Source organism: Pseudophryne corroboree, chromosome 1, assembly GCF_028390025.1.
Source record: "Pseudophryne corroboree isolate aPseCor3 chromosome 1, aPseCor3.hap2, whole genome shotgun sequence".
NCBI lineage: Eukaryota > Metazoa > Chordata > Amphibia > Anura > Myobatrachidae > Pseudophryne > Pseudophryne corroboree.
In genome coordinates this window covers 732,388,093-732,405,900 of record NC_086444.1, presented here as the reverse complement: position 1 = coordinate 732,405,900, position 17,808 = coordinate 732,388,093, and the positions used below count along the sequence as shown (strand labels likewise).

The 17,808-nt window shown below is 45.2% G+C and overlaps 1 protein-coding gene across 4 annotated transcripts in view; it reads right to left on the bottom strand.

The window, feature by feature from the left end:
• The window catches only part of MAST3 (microtubule associated serine/threonine kinase 3), a 310,520-nt gene that overhangs the window by 154,143 nt on the left and 138,569 nt on the right, over nucleotides 1–17,808 (bottom strand). For all 4 annotated transcript variants that reach the window (XM_063915977.1, XM_063915987.1, XM_063915998.1 and 1 more), the window contains 4 exons: nucleotides 6,450–6,470; nucleotides 6,256–6,334; nucleotides 4,348–4,505; nucleotides 2,247–2,322 (listed from right to left, as the gene is read on the bottom strand). In XM_063915977.1, the coding sequence (XP_063772047.1) occupies nucleotides 2,247–2,322; nucleotides 4,348–4,505; nucleotides 6,256–6,334; nucleotides 6,450–6,470 (334 nt within the window). The remainder of the gene's footprint in view (nucleotides 1–2,246; nucleotides 2,323–4,347; nucleotides 4,506–6,255; nucleotides 6,335–6,449; nucleotides 6,471–17,808) is intronic.

The window sequence follows — 17,808 nt, the reverse complement described above, 5'->3', positions numbered from 1 at the left end:
ATTGCTTAGATTTTAAGCACGGATCTCTCCGTATGTACCCCCCTTTAGACTTAGATTGTCCTACAGGTGAAACAGAGCTTTTGCCTCCTGTGTCCTCTGAAATTCTCTTATCTAGCTCAGGGCCAAACAAAGACTTGGTGAAAAAAATACAAGAAAGCCAGGCACTAATTACATTAACAAATAACTTTTAAATGATTAAATAAATTATAAACTAAAAGCAGCGGGCTAAGATTATGCCAGTGGATGTAGACATAATATACTATATCCTACCTGAGTAGAGTGCAGCAAATATCTTCAAGAGATCATGCACTATGTTCAAAAGTGAAAACTGGTATGGAAGCAGAAACTATAGTATATGAAAGGAGTCTTCCCTGCGTTTAATTGGCACTCGGCTAAGACAGAGAGCCATGCGATATGTATCTGTTCTTAGTGTGTCTGCTCTGAGATCGATCGATTTTGATCACCATTCGACTAAAGGTCTCACTCATTTTGTTAACATTATTTACATGCACCAATAAACGAATTCCATATTTTAGCATAATACTGAGTTTCAGAGTATATTTACTGATTGTCATAGAACAAAAGTGACAAAGGATTAAAGCCACCAGGCCACCCTTCACACTACACTCACTCATACATACATACATACATACATACATACATACATACATACATACATACATATATATATATATATATATATATATACACACACACACACACACACACACACACACACACACAGTGGAACACTTTGTACAATTCTATTTCTTTCCCCTCTCCTATCTTAAACTGCCTGTGTTCAGCACTTAGGGGTCTATGTAGTAAGCCTTGGAGAGAGATAAAGTGGAAGGAGATAAGATACCAGCCAACCAGCTCCTGTCATTTTTCAAACACAGCCTGTAACATGGCAGTTAGGAGCGGATTGGCTGGTACTTTATCTCTGTTCGCTTTATCTCTCTCCAAGGCTTAGCACACAGACCCCTTAGTTTAAAATGAGGAAGAGGTTGGAGGGGAGGAGTTAATATACTACCAAAAAGTTAACCCATTAAGTGCTAGCTCCTCAACCCTCCCTAGTCCATCGTCAAGAGTGTCCCCCAGATGGATGAAGTTGAAATCTTAAAGAATGAAATCATAAAATGTCACTTTGCTATTACATCACAGTCAAGTTCATGCATGTGAATTCACCATGAGTCTCAGAGATACATAATAAAACAGTATTACAGTACAATGGGTGTGGTAGAGAAAGAAAACAGCATGATGAAAATTGCTAGCACTTCAATTATTTAAAGTATGCAATTCAGATCAGTAACGTGTGGTCTAGTGTGTATATGAACGTCAAACAATGAGATTATTTGCATTTATCAAAACAGAAAATAGCCTAATTAAAGATTCTGCTTTTAAGTTAAGCTACTCTGAAGCATGAGATTACACAACTGTGGTCATTGCAGGCACTATTCCAATTGCACAAAACAGGAAACAGCGTGCAGGACACATCTGCACATGAGCTAGAAGAAACTAACCATTTGTTGGAAAGCAGGGATTACTGAACAGCTGTGTTGGAATGAGTATGCATTGCTTATATTTAAAGACCTTATAAGATACAGTATATTTTGCACAATTTTAAAAGTTAAAGTGGGCACCCAGTTTTAATGAATCCTGTGTGGTATTTCTGAGATTTTTATTGGAATACAGAATTTATGAATTCAGTGCTCTGTTCTCTGTCTACACTTGTCAATATTACAATCACCAAAAATAATGGTTAGTAACAATTTTCATCACAGTGTCTATCTGCGGGAAACGTTCAGCATCCCGGAGGTCGGGATGCTGGCGGTCATGTGACCGACACCAGACCAGGCACCGGCGCCAAAACACAGACAGCTGACATCCCAAAGGTGCTGTCCCGTTGTATGGTACAGATTAATCACTAGTTTCTGTGTAGGACAATGAGATAGCTGCTCAATTCTAAATATTTCTCCACAAAAAAGCTGTAAATGATAAAATTTAAGAAAAAATTATTGTAATGAAGTTTTAAAATTAGTTTGTCTTCACTATGTAGAAATAGCTGGTTTTATTCAAAAGACAAAAAACTGTAATAGGAAAAGACTATGCAATGAAAAAAATTAATCTGCTGTAAATTTGGATTCAACACAAAGGCATTTCTTAGGTGAGAGACAAAAGTAATCTTTTCCTGGTTTGTTTACATTTTCTCTGGATATATACAGCAGATTTCATTACTCACTTACCTTGGGGAATCTCTCCTTGTAAACATGATTCATCATGATGATCTCATTATCAAAGTTCGTAGATGAACGACCAGGGCTGAAATGCAAAAACAACATACGTTTTATACTGGTTACTTGCATGAATCAGCTTCAAATAACAGTTCTAGTTTTTGTGCTTTCTGTACAGCTCACTTTATAGTGAAAAGGTAATTGAATAATTCTATTTGTGCTTAATTCCACTGATGACATTGGGTAATGGGGGCATAAAGTGCAATGACTGGAGCTTGGGCACTTTACATTACCCAGAAAAAAGCTCAAACTCTTTATCCTCTATTCCCTACTGGCTGGTTTGGACTTCAATACTCATCTATCAAAGCCAGAAAAGGCAGTTAGAGAGTACAGAATGAGAGGAGAAAAATAACATTCTTCAGTGATAACAACAATCTTAGTGTGGATAAGAGTAAAATAAATACATACATAGCAGGAGTACAAACCAAGACCCAGTGTCCCACAATAGACTACAAGTAAGGATGTAAAAATCCCAATTCTCTAGTGTCCAATTGGGGAACAATTGGTTACCATGGGCAGTCCAAATTGATCTCCTAAGTGATGGTACATTCAGAAGTTGTGGTGTGGAGCACCTTACTTCCAGATGAATGAAATCTGTAGAATCTTTTAAGGGGCGCTTCAATATCCAGTTGGCAATGGTCTGTTCGAAGCTGGCCAGAATTGCTTGTGGACATCATAAAGAACCAACAGGCCATACTTCCACCAGATTTTCAATGCTTTTACAGCATCCAGGGTACCTGGAGAGCACTCTTGTGCTGTTTACTTATCCTGGCCTAAAACCAGGATACAATGTGATGGTAAAGAGTGAACAGAGACCACCTTTGGCTGAAAGAAAGATTTTGTTCAAAGAACAGCCCTATTATCATGGAAAATTAGGAAAGGACACCTAGAACAGGGCTTGACAAACTTTTCCAAAATCTAGGAGCTGGGACTACTGTTGACTTCCGGTGCTATCTAGTTTCGGTCCACAATCTGTTTAAAAATCTCCAGATGAAGAAACCATTCTCACCCAGGGTCAAGGGTTTGTCTACTGGGGAAGTTTGCTTCCCAGCATTCCACCACAGGTAAGAGTGCAAGGCCATTGCACTCTTGCTGTTGCATTATTGGATTGATTTTAATGTCCACTTCTTTGCAAATACTGGTGTTTTCACGGCACAGTATTGTAAACTGCATGTATACTGGGGGCTTTGATTCCTCTGGAGTCCAAGCATCCTGAAACCGGGACTGAAGGGTGACCTTCCCCAGCTTCAAAACCTAGCAACCATATCACTTTTGTCCAGTCTCAGAGCTATGGATACGAGGAAACTAGGAATCTTCCACCACCTTCCTTCCTTCTGGAAGGAAAGATTGGAGACAGACTCCTCCTGAGTCTGGAGAACCCTGGTAAACTTCCACGCGCTAGTAAAAAGTGGCACTAGTCCTACTCGAAGCTCCTGTCAAAGAAATCAATACCCCATGGTATTCAGTGTTCCCCAATTGGGTGCTACGGAAACAACTTTTAGTTAGAACAGAGAAAAAAAAAATGAAGTTCCCAATTGAAACAAAATAAACAAACCACCATTACATATATTTTATATAGAATTTGTATTATGCACAAGGGGCTATATAAAGTTCACCTTATTAGATGGGCCAAGTGGTTCTTATATGGCATAAATGTCTATGTTTCTAGATAATGCTCAAAGGGGGATTTCACCTCGATCATTTTTTTTTATTTTTACAAAGACCATCTCCTTCCCTTCACTTGTGTACTTTTTATCCCACAGATGCAGTTTGGCGCATTCACAATGGGGATACATTCTGTTCTATGAATGCAGCAAATTATTTTAAATCCGTTTATATTTTGTTCCACTCCAAAAACAAGAAGGGGCAGACAAGTTCTGGATTATCACTATAACTGTATGGAATATCATTTTTTCAGAGAAAAAGCAAAATGTCTAACAGCCATCACCAGCAGGTATATCCTACTTGGTCATATTTATTATAGAGTGGCCATTTATATGTACAGATTTTCTTCATAGTTTCTATTGGTATATGCAGGCAGGCAGTTCCTGACCTGAGGCTTCGGGAACGAGGGCGCATGCATGGTGAACGCCTGCCCTCTTCATCGGTGATGCTCTCCGTGCTGCGGAAGTGTTTGGAGAGGAAGTGCAGCTCATCGGCAGTGGGTTGGAAAGGCAGCTGGTGCAGTCTCTCTTGGGAGGAGGAGGAAGACTGCAGAGACATATACACACACACATTAACAAGAGCCTGATGAATGTTACATACAAAATAATATTGTGAAGTATATGGAATCCCCCGCAAAACACAAAGGACTAAATAATGCCTCAATGCACACTATATTCATTTATATCCATACACATTCACAAAAAATAAAAAAACAGTCAAGGTGTCCAAAACTACACAGTCTCAAAGTGTTCCTTTATTTATACTGTGGTAGTATTAGGGAGAGCCAAATTCTAACAAATATATTTTTCTTACTTATGGTTTTCACATTTGCAGATTCTGTCAATACCACTAGCATGGAAGAGGATTTGACACGTTACTATACTTTTCATTGATCACACAGGACAGATATCTCCAAGTATATCTCTGGTAGACACATAACGGTGTTATGAGGCTGCATTCCCATCCATATACACACATGCATACATGTTTTAGCACTGTCCCAGAGTCTAGTGCGCATGCACGACGGCCATTTTCCGAGTGAATTACGCAGACCCGTGTTGCCAAAGTGGGACTCCGAAGGGTAAGTATTTTTTTTAAAAATGAGCGCAGGATGCACGCTGTAGGGCCACCCACCCAGGGGCCCATGTGCACCATACACACTGTACCTATTATAAATTCGCCAGTGGTTTTACTTCTAAATCATATATATTGCAAAATACACAGCGGTCAATGTTATCAGTCTAATAAGTGGTTTCCAAACTCGGTTCTCATGGCACGATTAACAGTCCAGGTTATTGCTTGCTACATCTCTGGATGTATTCAGTCTTTCCCCTACGGCTCCCGCACTCCACCTTGGACACTCTACCTAGCTGGACCTCTGTGGCCTGGTCGTGAGTATCTGTCCGGGATCCGGTCTGAAGATCGACAGTATCTAGGTCGACAATGTTTAGGTCGACCACTATAGGTCGACAGTCACTAGGTCGACATGGATGGAAGGTCGACAGGGTTTCTAGGTCGACATGTGCTAGGTCGACAGGTCTAAAGGTCGACATGAGTTTTTCACATTTTTTTTCTTTTTTTGAATTTTTTCATACTTAACGATCCACGTGGACTACGATTGGAACGGTAAAGTGTGCCGAGCGAAGCAAAGGCACCATGCCCGAAACATGGCGAGCGAAGCGAGCCATGCGAGGGGACGCGGTGCACTAATTTGGGATCCCGGTCACTCTACGAAGAAAACGACAAAAAAAAATAATAAATCCTCATGTCGACCTTTAGACCTGTCGACCTAGCACATGTCGACCTAGAAACCCTGTCGACCTTCCATCCATGTCGACCTAGTGACTGTCGACCTATAGTGGTCGACCTAAACTTTGTCGACCTAGATACTGTCGATTTGATGAACCACACCCATCTGTCCATATACCCCAACCCTCACCTAAATAACCTAATCCTTAATCCTAACACAAAAATGCTAATACTATTACCCTGACCCTTAACCCTGACCCCTAACACTAATACCCTCATCATTAATCCTAATACCCTAACATTAACACTAATACCCTAATCCTCACCCTTAATCCTAACCCTGTCCTAATACCCTAACAATAAAACCATAACCAAACCCGTAACCCTAAAAAGGCAGACTTGATGAGCCAAATGTTTATCATCTGCAGTCAAATCCTATGTTTATATGATATGCATGCTTGAGCAGAAGTGGTTTAATTAGTACCTCAGCCAATTTGAATTGGGAACCACTTTTCTAATAATAAAATATATAATAGAAGCGTGTTACCGAGAGAGTGGAGCTTGGAGTGTTGGTTCCATATCCGGAAGAGGGGAGAGATGCCAAGGACCATCTACGTCCATCAGCCCTGAAAATGAATTAGACAAATGCTTACAAATCTAGATGAACTGAATTACAATATAAAAAAAAAAATAAGAAAGGAGAATCAGTTTAAAGGCATGTCTGCTTTTATCTGTGATTACCTGTCAGTGCGTGGTCCATGACTGCAAGCATCAAAAGTTTAGGGGACAAGAAGAGAGAGAGACATCAGTACAGGCTATAAAGACAAGCAATAAACTGCAGACAAAACTAATTAGAAAGTAAACAGAAATACAAACATAATATGTGGGCATAAATAGATCATAATTAAGTCAGTGGTTTTTGCTAGCCGTTGCCTGGCTATAATGACTACTATAGAAAGTGAATGATGATGGAGATTTAAATGTAACTTTGACAATGTTTGGGAGAAAACGACTTCCTCACTTTTCTCTTTCATCCACTAGGGGACACTGGAGTCCTATACAGTAGAGTAGGGGTGTGAAGCCTTGATCCGGAGGTGTGCCACAATCTAAAATTAGCATTGTCTGCACAGCCGGCTCCTCCCCCTTCACATCCCTCCTCCCTCAGTTTGAAAAATTGTGCTGGAGGTACAGCACGTGGAGCACTGAGCTCCTGACTAAAAATCTGAAAAGAGCTGCGTCAACCTAACAAAAGGGAGACAAGGCTGCTTAATATTGGAGAGACAAAGATCCCTATTGAAGGGACCTGCATCTCTCCACAGGAGATCCTCCAGAGTCCTCTAAATAGTGAGTACTGGTAACCTAGAAGTAGCATAGGGTCTTTTAGGTATAATTCTTTATTTATTTATTTTCTTTTCTCTCTCTCTACACTCTCCTCTCTAGGAAGCTCCCTTAGGATGGCTCTCATTCTCTCTCTCTAACTCCTACAGTGTTTTCAGCGGCCGGCGCGCGGGAGCCAAGTGCGGCGCGAGACTCAGCGTCTCTTACCTGTGAGCAGGGAGAGACGGCTGAGCGGCGCGCTACTTCGGGAAACAACCCCGGCGCGCACTGGCCAGCGGGTTCGGTGCACGTCAGCCAGGGGAAGCGGCGCGCGCCAGCCTGCGGGAGGGAGTGGGAGCCTCAGATAGACTTACGCCGCGCGGCTACACAAGCGCGCGGCGTTAAGAGAAAAATATATCTTACAAGAAACAGAACAGTAGAGATTGTTTTAAACAAAGCTACTTGTCCTAGCGTTTAGTGGGGGCCATGTTTAGTTACAGGATGGCGGTAAAAGGCATGGCGCCAGTCTGGGTAATGAAGGGACCTCCTTCCACCCCCCCACCCCCCCAGTAAAGAAGGGAATTTTGTTTTATTACACAACTGCTCCCCCTGCTGCACTCTTTGATTAGTGCATATATTATTAAGAGTAGAGACATTCTGCTAAACAGTGCCCTCTGCTGCACTGTTTGGATAGTGCATATACTAATATCAGTAGAGATATTCTGCTAAACAGCTCCCTCTGCTGGTGAAAATAAATATATATGAGGATCTCCTGAAAAGTAATCATGCTTTACAATTTATATTTTCAAGGGACTTCTATTTCAAAGATCCTGAAGAAAATACACGGAAGCAAGCGGATACCAACTCTAGCATCGTAGCTGCTCTACAGTGGGGGTTGGGAGTCGTCGGCTGGTGTTTTTAATTTTTTTTCTTTTTTTCTGTAAAAATAATTGACCTGCTCCTTCTCTATAAGAGAGGGCTGAAACAAAAAATTCCAGACGGATCCAATACCTTCGCTTCCGTCATCTCCCAGTCTTTCTCTTCCTAGTTTAAAGGGTGAAAGCGCTGCGTAGTAACCCGGTAAAGGGTTTTAAAAACAACATGTCTAAGGCAACCAAGACCTGAAAGACCTGTTATGTTTGTACGAAATGTAACAAGAAGAGCACGCGGGTTGGCAGCTCCGGGGTGTGCGACTCCTGCTTAGACAAGGACGCTCCACCTGGGAGCAATGCTCTGGCTAAGGCATGGGAAGACAACCTTGCTAATAGAATCTCCAAGGAGATGGCAGAATCGCGCAAGCAGCAATCGGAATGGGCTGCGGGATTCTCAAAGACGATGGAGGAATTTCTCATCAAGTTAATGCCGCCTGCACACGCAGAAACGAGTGTGCGCAAGGCAGTTAAAAGAACGCTTCCTGTTATACCGGAATCAGAGGAGGAAGGGGGTTTTCTTCTTGATACAGAGGAAGGTGAGTTAATTGAACCTAACCTAGATGCCGATTTTCCAGAGGAGGACACGGCAATCTCTGGTCTGGACTCCTTGATTGATGCGGTAAAGGAGATCTTAAACTTTCAGGTAGAAGAAATACGGGAGCCGGATGATTTCGATTTGTTCGAATCCCAAAAGCCGCGTTCAGCAGTGTTTTCCATACCTGAATCCCTCCAGTCTCAGATGGAGGAGGCTTGGAAACAACCTGACAAACGATTTCAATTTCCGAAACGGTTTCAGATAACTTATCCCCTACCTAGGGGTGTAATGGACAAGTGGGAGAATCCGCCGGTAGTGGATGCTTCCATAGGAAGGTTGTCAAAGAAGACAATCTTACCAATTCCTAACGTAACTACTTTAAAGGATGCGTCAGACCGTAAGGTTGACACAGCGTTAAAGTCAATTTTCGTAGCAGCTGGTGCAGCGCAGAGACCTGCAATCGTCTGTGCTTGGGTGCATGGTCTGGACGTATTGTACAATTGAGGAGGAAAATAGCTTAGAAGAGATTACCTGGCGGAACACATTAGAGAATCTGCTTCATACTTGTGTCAGGCTTCTAAGGATATTAGCAGATTAGCATCACGCATATCTGCATCAGCCATATCGGCAGAGAATGGCAAGGAGACTCTGACACCAAAAAGGCAGTAGAATCCATCCCCTTTGGGGGTGAAATGCTGTTCGGACCAGAGTTGGACAAGTGGATTTCGCAGGCTACAGCGGGGAAGTCCACTTTTCTGCCTACTCTTTATACGAGAACCGCTCCACAAACTAGGAGAGGTTATTCGGGACCAGCATTTACTTCATTTAGATCTCAATCCTTTCGAGCCAGAGGAAGGGGTTTCGGTAGACAAGCACGTGGGGGCAGAGGTAGAGGCCGCTCACAAGCAGCAACCAGAAAGCAGGATAAACCTGCTGACAAGACCGTGGCATGACGGCCTCCCAGCTCAACTGGGGTCCCCCTTGCTGGGCGGCCGACTGGAAGGTTTTCAGGACATCTGGGCCAAAACCTCACCAGAACTTTGGGTGAACAACTTGATCTCTCAGGGATACAAACTGGAATTTCAACAGAGGCCTCACAGTCTGTTTTTTACAACAGGATTGCCTCAGTGCCCTCAGAAAGCAAGGGCACTACGGGCAGCAATTCTCAAATTGCTACAAGCAGAGGTCATTATTCCGGTTCCCGCTTCTCAGAGAGGAACGGGGTTCTATTCCAATCTTTTTGTCGTGCCAAAGCCAGACAGGACGGTCAGACCAATACTCAATTTAAAAGTTTTCATCCAGTTTTTAAGAGTCTACAAATTCAAGATGGAATCAATTCAATCAGTCATTGCAGGCTTAGAACAGGGTGAGTTCATGGTATCCATGGACATAAAGGATGCATATCTGCATATTCCAATCTGGACTCCTCACCAGGCTTACTTAAGGTTCGCACTGGTGGCGGATCACTACCAATTCCGGGCATTGCCGTTCGGCCTAGCATCAGCCCCAAGAATTTTCACAAAGATCATGGCGATCATGGTTGCAGGACTGAGACTGTTGGGGGTCACGATTATACCTTATCTGGACGATTTATTGATCAAGGCTCCATCTCAGAATCGACTGCTCAAGGATGTTAAGAAATCCCATCAATTCCTAATTCAACATGGATGGATTGTCAATTTCCAAAAGTCCAACCTCATACCGACTCAACGGATTCTATTCCTCGGTCTCATCTTGGACACGGTCCTATTACGGGTGTTCCTACCAGAGAACAAGGTCCAGGACCTACAGAGATTAGTGGCTCAGGTACTGAGGACGCAAACCGTTTCTCTGCACCTCTGTGTGCAACTTCTCGGGAAGATGGTGGCGTCGTTCGAAGCTCTACAGTACGGCAGACTTCATTCACGACCATTCCAAATGAACCTCATTGCTCAGGGAGCAGGCTCGCACTGGCTTCTCCATCGGAGAATCCGACTTCACCCACAAGTACGGATCTCCCTGATATGGTGGTCGTTACACAAGAACCTTGCAGCCGGCAGGAAATGCAGCATTTGGGATTGGAGGATCCTGACGACGGATGCCAGTCTCAGAGGTTGGGGAGCCGTCCTAGACGACCATCAGTTTCAAGGACGGTGGACGCTACAGGAGAGCAAACTACCCATAAATATCCTCGAACTAAGAGCAGTTTACAATGCACTTCTCTTAGCAGAAGACCTAGTCGTGAATCAACACATCAGGATTCAGTCAGATAATGTCACGACGACGGCTTACATAAACCGTCAAGGAGGAACAAAGAGCAGGATGGCGTTAAAGGAAGCCACAAAGATCTTGTTGTGGGCGGAAAGAAGAGACATCATTCTCTCGGCAGTGTTCATTCCAGGTGTGGAGAACTGGGAAGCAGATTACCTCAGTTGCCAGGACATGCATCCGGGAGAGTGGTGCCTTCACCCACGGATTTTCAACATGATTGTGAGAAGATAGGGTCTGCCTCAGGTGGACCTAATGGCGTCTCGACAAAACCATCAGCTGCCCAGATATGCGTCAAGGACGCGAGATCCAGCAGCAGAAGGAGTGGACGCATTAACACTTCCTTGGTGTTACAGGAGGCTTTACATATTTCCACCATTCCCACTCATACCCAGGGTTCTGAAAAGGGTAAAGCGGGAACGAGTGTGGGCCATTCTAATCGCACCAGATTGGCCCCGCAGGAGTTGGTACTCCGACCTGCGGGGGTTACTTGCGGAAGATCCTTGGAGGTTACCTCAGAGAGAGGACCTGCTATCTCAGGGACCGTTCCTACACCCCGACCTGAACAGGCTGCGTTTGACGGCGTGGCTATTGAAACCCGGATCTTAAGAAACAGAGGGATTCCACGAACGGCCATTCCTACAATGATTGCCGCTAGGAAGCCGGTCACAGCCAGGCACTACTACAGGATTTGGAGACGGTACATGGCTTGGTGTCAGGAGCGGGGATGGAATTCAACGAACTTCCATTTATCTCGACTTCTACTTTTCCTTCAGGCCGGTCTAGAGGGAGGGCTCAGACTGGGCTCTCTGAAGGTTCAGATTTCGGCTCTCTCCATCCTTTTTCATCAGCAGCTAGCATCCTTGCCAGAGATTCAAACCTTTTTACAGGGGGTTCTGAGGATTCAACCCCCTTTTCGTCCTCCCACGGCACCATGGGACTTAAATTTGGTGTTAGAATATTTGAAGTCACCGACTTTTGAACCGTTGACAAGAACAGACCTGAAATATCTCTCTTGGAAGGTCACGTTATTGCTTGCCTTGGCTTCGGCTAGGCGGGTTTCTGAGTTGGGAGCCTTATCCTGCAAGAGTCCTTTCTTAGTTTTTCATGAGGATAGGGCGGAACTCCGTACAAGAGCAGACTTCCTTCCGAAGGTGGTTTCAGGGTTTCACGTAAACCAGCCAATAGTGGTCCCATCTTTCCAGGGTCTCGCAGCTGAGGACGTGTCATTGGATGTTGTCCGAGCTTTACGGGTATACGTACAGGTTACGTCGTCTTTCAGAAAGTCGGACCATTTGTTTGTTCTTTATGATGGGCCAAAGAAGGGTTGGCCGGCATCTAAGCAGACTCTGTCTAGATGGATTAGACTTGCCATTCGGCAAGCTTATATTTCCTGTGGCAAACAGGTTCCAGTTCAGACGGGTGCTCATACTACCCGATCAGTGGGTGCCTCGTGGGCGGCTGCCAGAGGTGCTTCCACTACTCAACTTTGCAGAGCGGCGACGTGGTCTTAAGCCCACACGTTCGCAAGATTTTACAAGTTTGATACTTTTGCGTTCGGAGAATCTAAGTTCGGACGTTTAGTTTTGCAGGCCACCAACAGCACTCCCTCCCTGGGGGATAACTTTGGGACGTCCCCTACTGTATAAGACTCCAGTGTCCCCTAGTGGATGAAAGAGAAAAGAGGATTTTGGTACTTACCGATAAATCCATTTCTCTGAATCCTCTAGGGGACACTGGACGCCCGCCTCGGTGCTGTCAACCTGCTGTGTTCAAAGTTCTTGTTTTAAACAGTTCATGCAAACAGCGTTAGTTGTTCGGTTAAGAGTTCTTGGCCGCTGTTTGATATGTTGTACGGTTCTGTTCCTCGCCATGGGCTATAGTGTCATGTCCTATTCTCTCAGTCAAATCTTTCAAACTGAGGGAGGAGGTATGTGAAGGGGGAGGAGCCGGCTGTGCAGACAATGCTAATTTTAGATTGTGCCACACCTCCGGTTCAAGGCTTCACACCCCTACTCTACTGTATAGGACTCCAGTGTCCCCTAGAGGATTCAGAGAAATGGATTTATCGGTAAGTACCAAAATCCTCTTTTCTTTGGTTTAAATATGTGCATTTAGAAAACACTTCACCAGTGACAGTTTTGTCATCACTAGACAGTAATTGCTAGTTTAGTCCTCCAATGGCTTATTTGCAGACTCCTCCTTCCTATAATCTAGTAGAAACTTTCATATGGATGCAAATTGTTGCTAAAATTCAACCACCCTCCAACTTCATGTAATAATAGGATTTTACTTACCGGTAAATCTATTTCTCGTAGTCCGTAGAGGATGCTGGGGACTCCGTAAGGACCATGGGAATAGACGGGCCCTTTAAGGAGATAGGGCCCTTTAAGAAAGCTTTGGATTCTGGGTGTGCACTGGCTCCTCCCTCTATGTCCCTCCTCCAGACCTCAGTTAGAAAAACTGTGCCCAGAGGATATGAACAGTACGAGGAAAGAATTTATGTAACCTAAGGGCGAGATTCATACCAGCCACACCAATCACACCGTATAACTTGTGAGAAACTACCAAGTTAACAGTATGAACAAGTAACATAGCCTCGGTTCAAGACCGACCAACTATAACATAACCCTTATGTAAGCAATAACTATATACAAGTCTTGCAGAAGAAGTCCGCACTTGGGACGGGCGCCCAGCATCCTCTACGGACTACGAGAAATAGATTTACCGGTAAGTAAAATCCTATTTTCTCTAACGTCCTAGAGGATGCTGGGGACTCCGTAAGGACCATTGGGATTATACCAAAGCTCCCAAACGGGCGGGAGAGTGCAGATGACTCTGCAGCACCGATTGAGCAAACAGGAGGTCCTCCTCAGCCAGGGTATCAAACTTATAGAACTTTGCAAAGGTGTTTGACCCCGACCAAGTAGCAGCTCGGCACAGTTGTAGTGCCGAGACCCCTCGGGCAGCCGCCCAAGAAGAGCCCACCTTCCTAGTGGAATGGGCCTTAACCGATTTAGGCAATGGCAATCCTGCCGTAGAATGCGCCTGCTGAATCGTGTTACAGATCCAGCGAGCAATTGTCTGCTTTGAAGCAGGAGCGCCAACCTTGTTGGCCGCATACAGAACAAACAGAGCTTCAGTCTTCCTGATCCTTGCTGTTCTGGTCACGTAAATCTTCAAAGCCCTGACCACATCCAGGGACTCGGAGTCCTCCAAGTCCCGTGTAGCCACAGGCACGACAATAGGTTGGTTCATATGAAAAGATGAGACCACCTTGGGCAGAAATTGAGGACGAGTCCTCAACTCTGCCCTATCCACGTGAAAAATCAGGTATGGGCTTTTATATGATAAAGCCGCTAATTCTGAAACACGCCTTGCAGAAGCTAAGGCCAACAACATGACCACTTTCCAAGTGAGGTATTTCAACTCCACTGTTTTGAGTGGTTCAAACCAAGGTGACTTGAGGAAACTTAATACCACGTTAAGATCCAAATGCGCCACCGGAGGTACAAAGGGAGGCTGAATATGCAGCACTCCCTTCACAAAAGTCTGTACTTCAGGAAGAGAAGCCAATTCTTTTTGAAAGAAAATGGATAAGGCAGAAATTTGGACCTAATTTTAGGCCCAAATTCACTTCCTTTTGAAGGAAGTGAAGCAGACGGCCCAAATGGAACTCCTCCGTAGAAGCAGCTCTGGCCTCACACCAAGAAACATATTTCCGCCATATACGGTGATAATGTTTCGATGTCACATCCTTCCTAGCCTTGATCAGGGTAGGAATGACCTCCTCCGGAATCCCTTTTCCAGCTAGGATCCGGCGTTCAACTGCCATGCCGTCAAACGCAGCCGCGGTAAGTCTTGGAACAGACAGGGCCCCTGCTGCAGCAGGTCCTGCCTTAGAGGAAGAGGCCACGGATCTTCTGTGGGCAACTCTTGCAGATCCGGATACCAAGTCTCCTTGGCCAATCTGGAACAATGAGAATTGTTCTGACCCTTCTTAGTCTTATTAACCTCAACACCTTGGGTATGAGAGGCAGAGGAGGAAACACATAGACGATCTGAACACCCATGGTGTCACCAGAGCGTCTACCGCTACCGCCTGAGGGTCTCTTGACCTGGCGCAATACCTCTTTAGCTTTTTGTTGAGACGGGACGCCATCATGTCTATTTGAGGCAGTCCCCACCGATCCACGATCTGTGTGAAGACTTCTTGATGAAGTACCCACTCTCCCGGATGCAGGTCGTGCCTGCTGAGGAAGTCCGCCTCCCAGTTGTCCACCCCCGGGATGAACACTGCTGATAGTGCGCTTACATGGCCTTCCGCCCAGCGCAGAATCCTGGTCGCCTCTGCCATGGCCACTCTGCTCCTTGTGCCGCCTTGGCGGTTTACATGAGCCACTGCCGTGATATTGTCCGACTGAATCAGAACCGGTTTGTTCTGAAGCCACTCCTCCAAATGGCGTAGGGCGTTGTAAATGGCCCTTAACTCCAGGACATTGTTGTGGAGACAAGTCTCTAGGCATGACCAGAGACCTTGGAAATTTCTTCCCAGTGCGACAGCCCCCCAACCTCGGAGGCTCGCGTCCGTGGTCACCAGGATCCAGTCCTGAATGCCGAACCTGCGACCCTCTAGGAGGTGAGCACCGTGCAGCCACCACAGGAGAGATACCCTGGCCCTGGGAGACAGGGTGATCCGTTTCTGCATATGTAGATGGGACCCGGACCATTTGTCCAATAGGTCCCATTGGAAAGTCCTCGCATGGAACCTGCCGAAGGGGATGGCCTCGTATGAAGCCACCATCTTCCCCAGAACCTTTGTGCAATGATGCACCGAAACCTTTTTTGGCTTTAAAAGGTTCCTGACCAGGGCTATGAGCTCCTGAGCCTTCTCCACCGGAAGAAAAACTCTTTTTTGGTCTGTGTCTAGAATCAGGCCCAAAAAGGTCAGACGCGTTGCAGGTACTAGCTGGGATTTCGGTAAATTGAGAATCCAGCCGTGCATCTGCAACGTCTTCACGGACCGAGACACGCTGTCCAGCAACTTCTCCCGAGATCTCGACTTTATAAGGAGATCGTCCAAGTACGGGATAATTGTGACGTGAGCACCATCATTTCCGCCTTTACCTTGGTGAAAATTCTCGGGGCCGTGGAAAGACCAAACGGCAACGTCTGAAATTGGTAGTGACAATCCTGTACTGCAAATCTCAGAAACGCCTGGTGAGGGGGGGGAAATCGGAACATGAAGGTACGCATCCTTTATGTCCAGGGACAGCATCCAATCCCCTCCCTCCAGGCTGGCGATGACAATTCTGTGCGATTCCATTTTGAACTTGAACCTCTTCAAGTACAGGTTCAGGGATTTTAGATTTAGAATGGGTCTGACCGAACCGTCCGGTTTTGGTACCACAAACAGGGATGAATAATAACCCTCTCCTTGCAGGAGATGAGGAACCTTGATTATCACCTGTTGAATGTACAATTTGTGAATTGCGCTAACACTAGCTCCCTCTCTGACGGGGAAGCCGGCAGAGCCGATTTGAAAAACCGGCGAGGGGGCATGTCTTCGAATTCCAGTCTGTATCCCTGGGAAACAATCTCTATTGCCCAGGGATCCGCCTGTGATTGAACCCAGACGTGGCTGAAAAGACGAAGACGTGCCCCCACTTGATCTGACCCCCCCCCCCCCCCCCCCCCCGGAAAGCCCCAGCGTCATGCTGTGGACTTTGCGGAAGTAGGGGAGGACTTCTGCTCCTGGGAACTAGCTGAGTGCAGCTTTTTTCCCTTGCCTTTACCTCTGGCAACGAAGGACGATCCTCGTACCTTCTTGTTTTTATTGGAACGAAAGGACTGCATTTGATAATGTGGTACCTTCTTAGAATGCTGCGGGGGAACATAAGGTAAAAAATTCGATTTACCGGCCGTAGCAGTAGAGACTAGGTCCGAGAGGCCTTCTCCAAACAACTCCTCCCCCTTGTAAGGCAATGACTCCATATGCCGCTTTGAGTCGGCGTCTCCCGTCCACTGTCGGGTCCACAAGAGCCGCCTAGCAGAAATATACATAGCGTTTATTCTAGAGCTTAGTAAACAAATGTCTCTCTGAGCATCCCTCATATACAAGGCAGCATCTCTGATATGCTCCATGGTCATTAGAATGGTATCCCTATCTAAGGTGTCCATCTCCGTAGATAAGGAGTCTGCCCATGCCACGACAGCACTACAAACCCAGGCCGACGCCATGGCCGGCCTAACTATAGTTCCTGAATGTGTGTAAATGTGCTTCATGGTAATTTCCTGCTTGCGATCAGCAGGATCCTTGAGGGAAGCAGTATCCGGAGAAGGCAGTGCCACCTTCTTGGATAAGCGTGTCAGCGCCTTGTCTACTTTAGGCGCAGATTCCCATCGTATCCGATCCTTCTGTGGAAAACCAAACACAACACAAAATATACTCGGCGCCTGATCCTTCTTTCGTTAGCAGACGTAAATCTAGGACTGGGCTGCAGCTTCCTAATAAGGGCTTATTGCAGAAACCCCTTTAGCAAGCAAAATCACATAAAATTAAAACCGAGGTTTTAATAGGAAGCGCTGTCCAGTCACATCAAATTAAACATATGTATATTTATTATTTAAAAAAGAAGCATATATGGCCATATATTTACACATAAATAACCAAAAATTATGATATAATCAATGATATAGTAATCAATATTAAAATAGCATAAAAAGTCTGATTAGTTAATCAATTAGTAAGGGCATGCAATCTTGTTATAATCATTCATTAGTATTTATCATGTTAGTCCATTTGATAATTGGATCCAATCTTATTCCATTGTTAGTTGTGCAAAAAATCACTGGTAAGTTTAACTCCTACCTCCCGTATATAGCAATTTTCGGGGGCTATTGCAAATTAGAGACCAATGTTCGGATTATTGTAAAATGGATCCAATAGGACTTACAAGCCGGGGGAGCGCTCCCTCTCTCTTTTTCCAGCCGTGTGGGCACGTAAATAGCACACTTGTTTCCAGCGTGAGGTACGGCTCCCAAGAGCGGCAGTTCACAGCTCACAGCT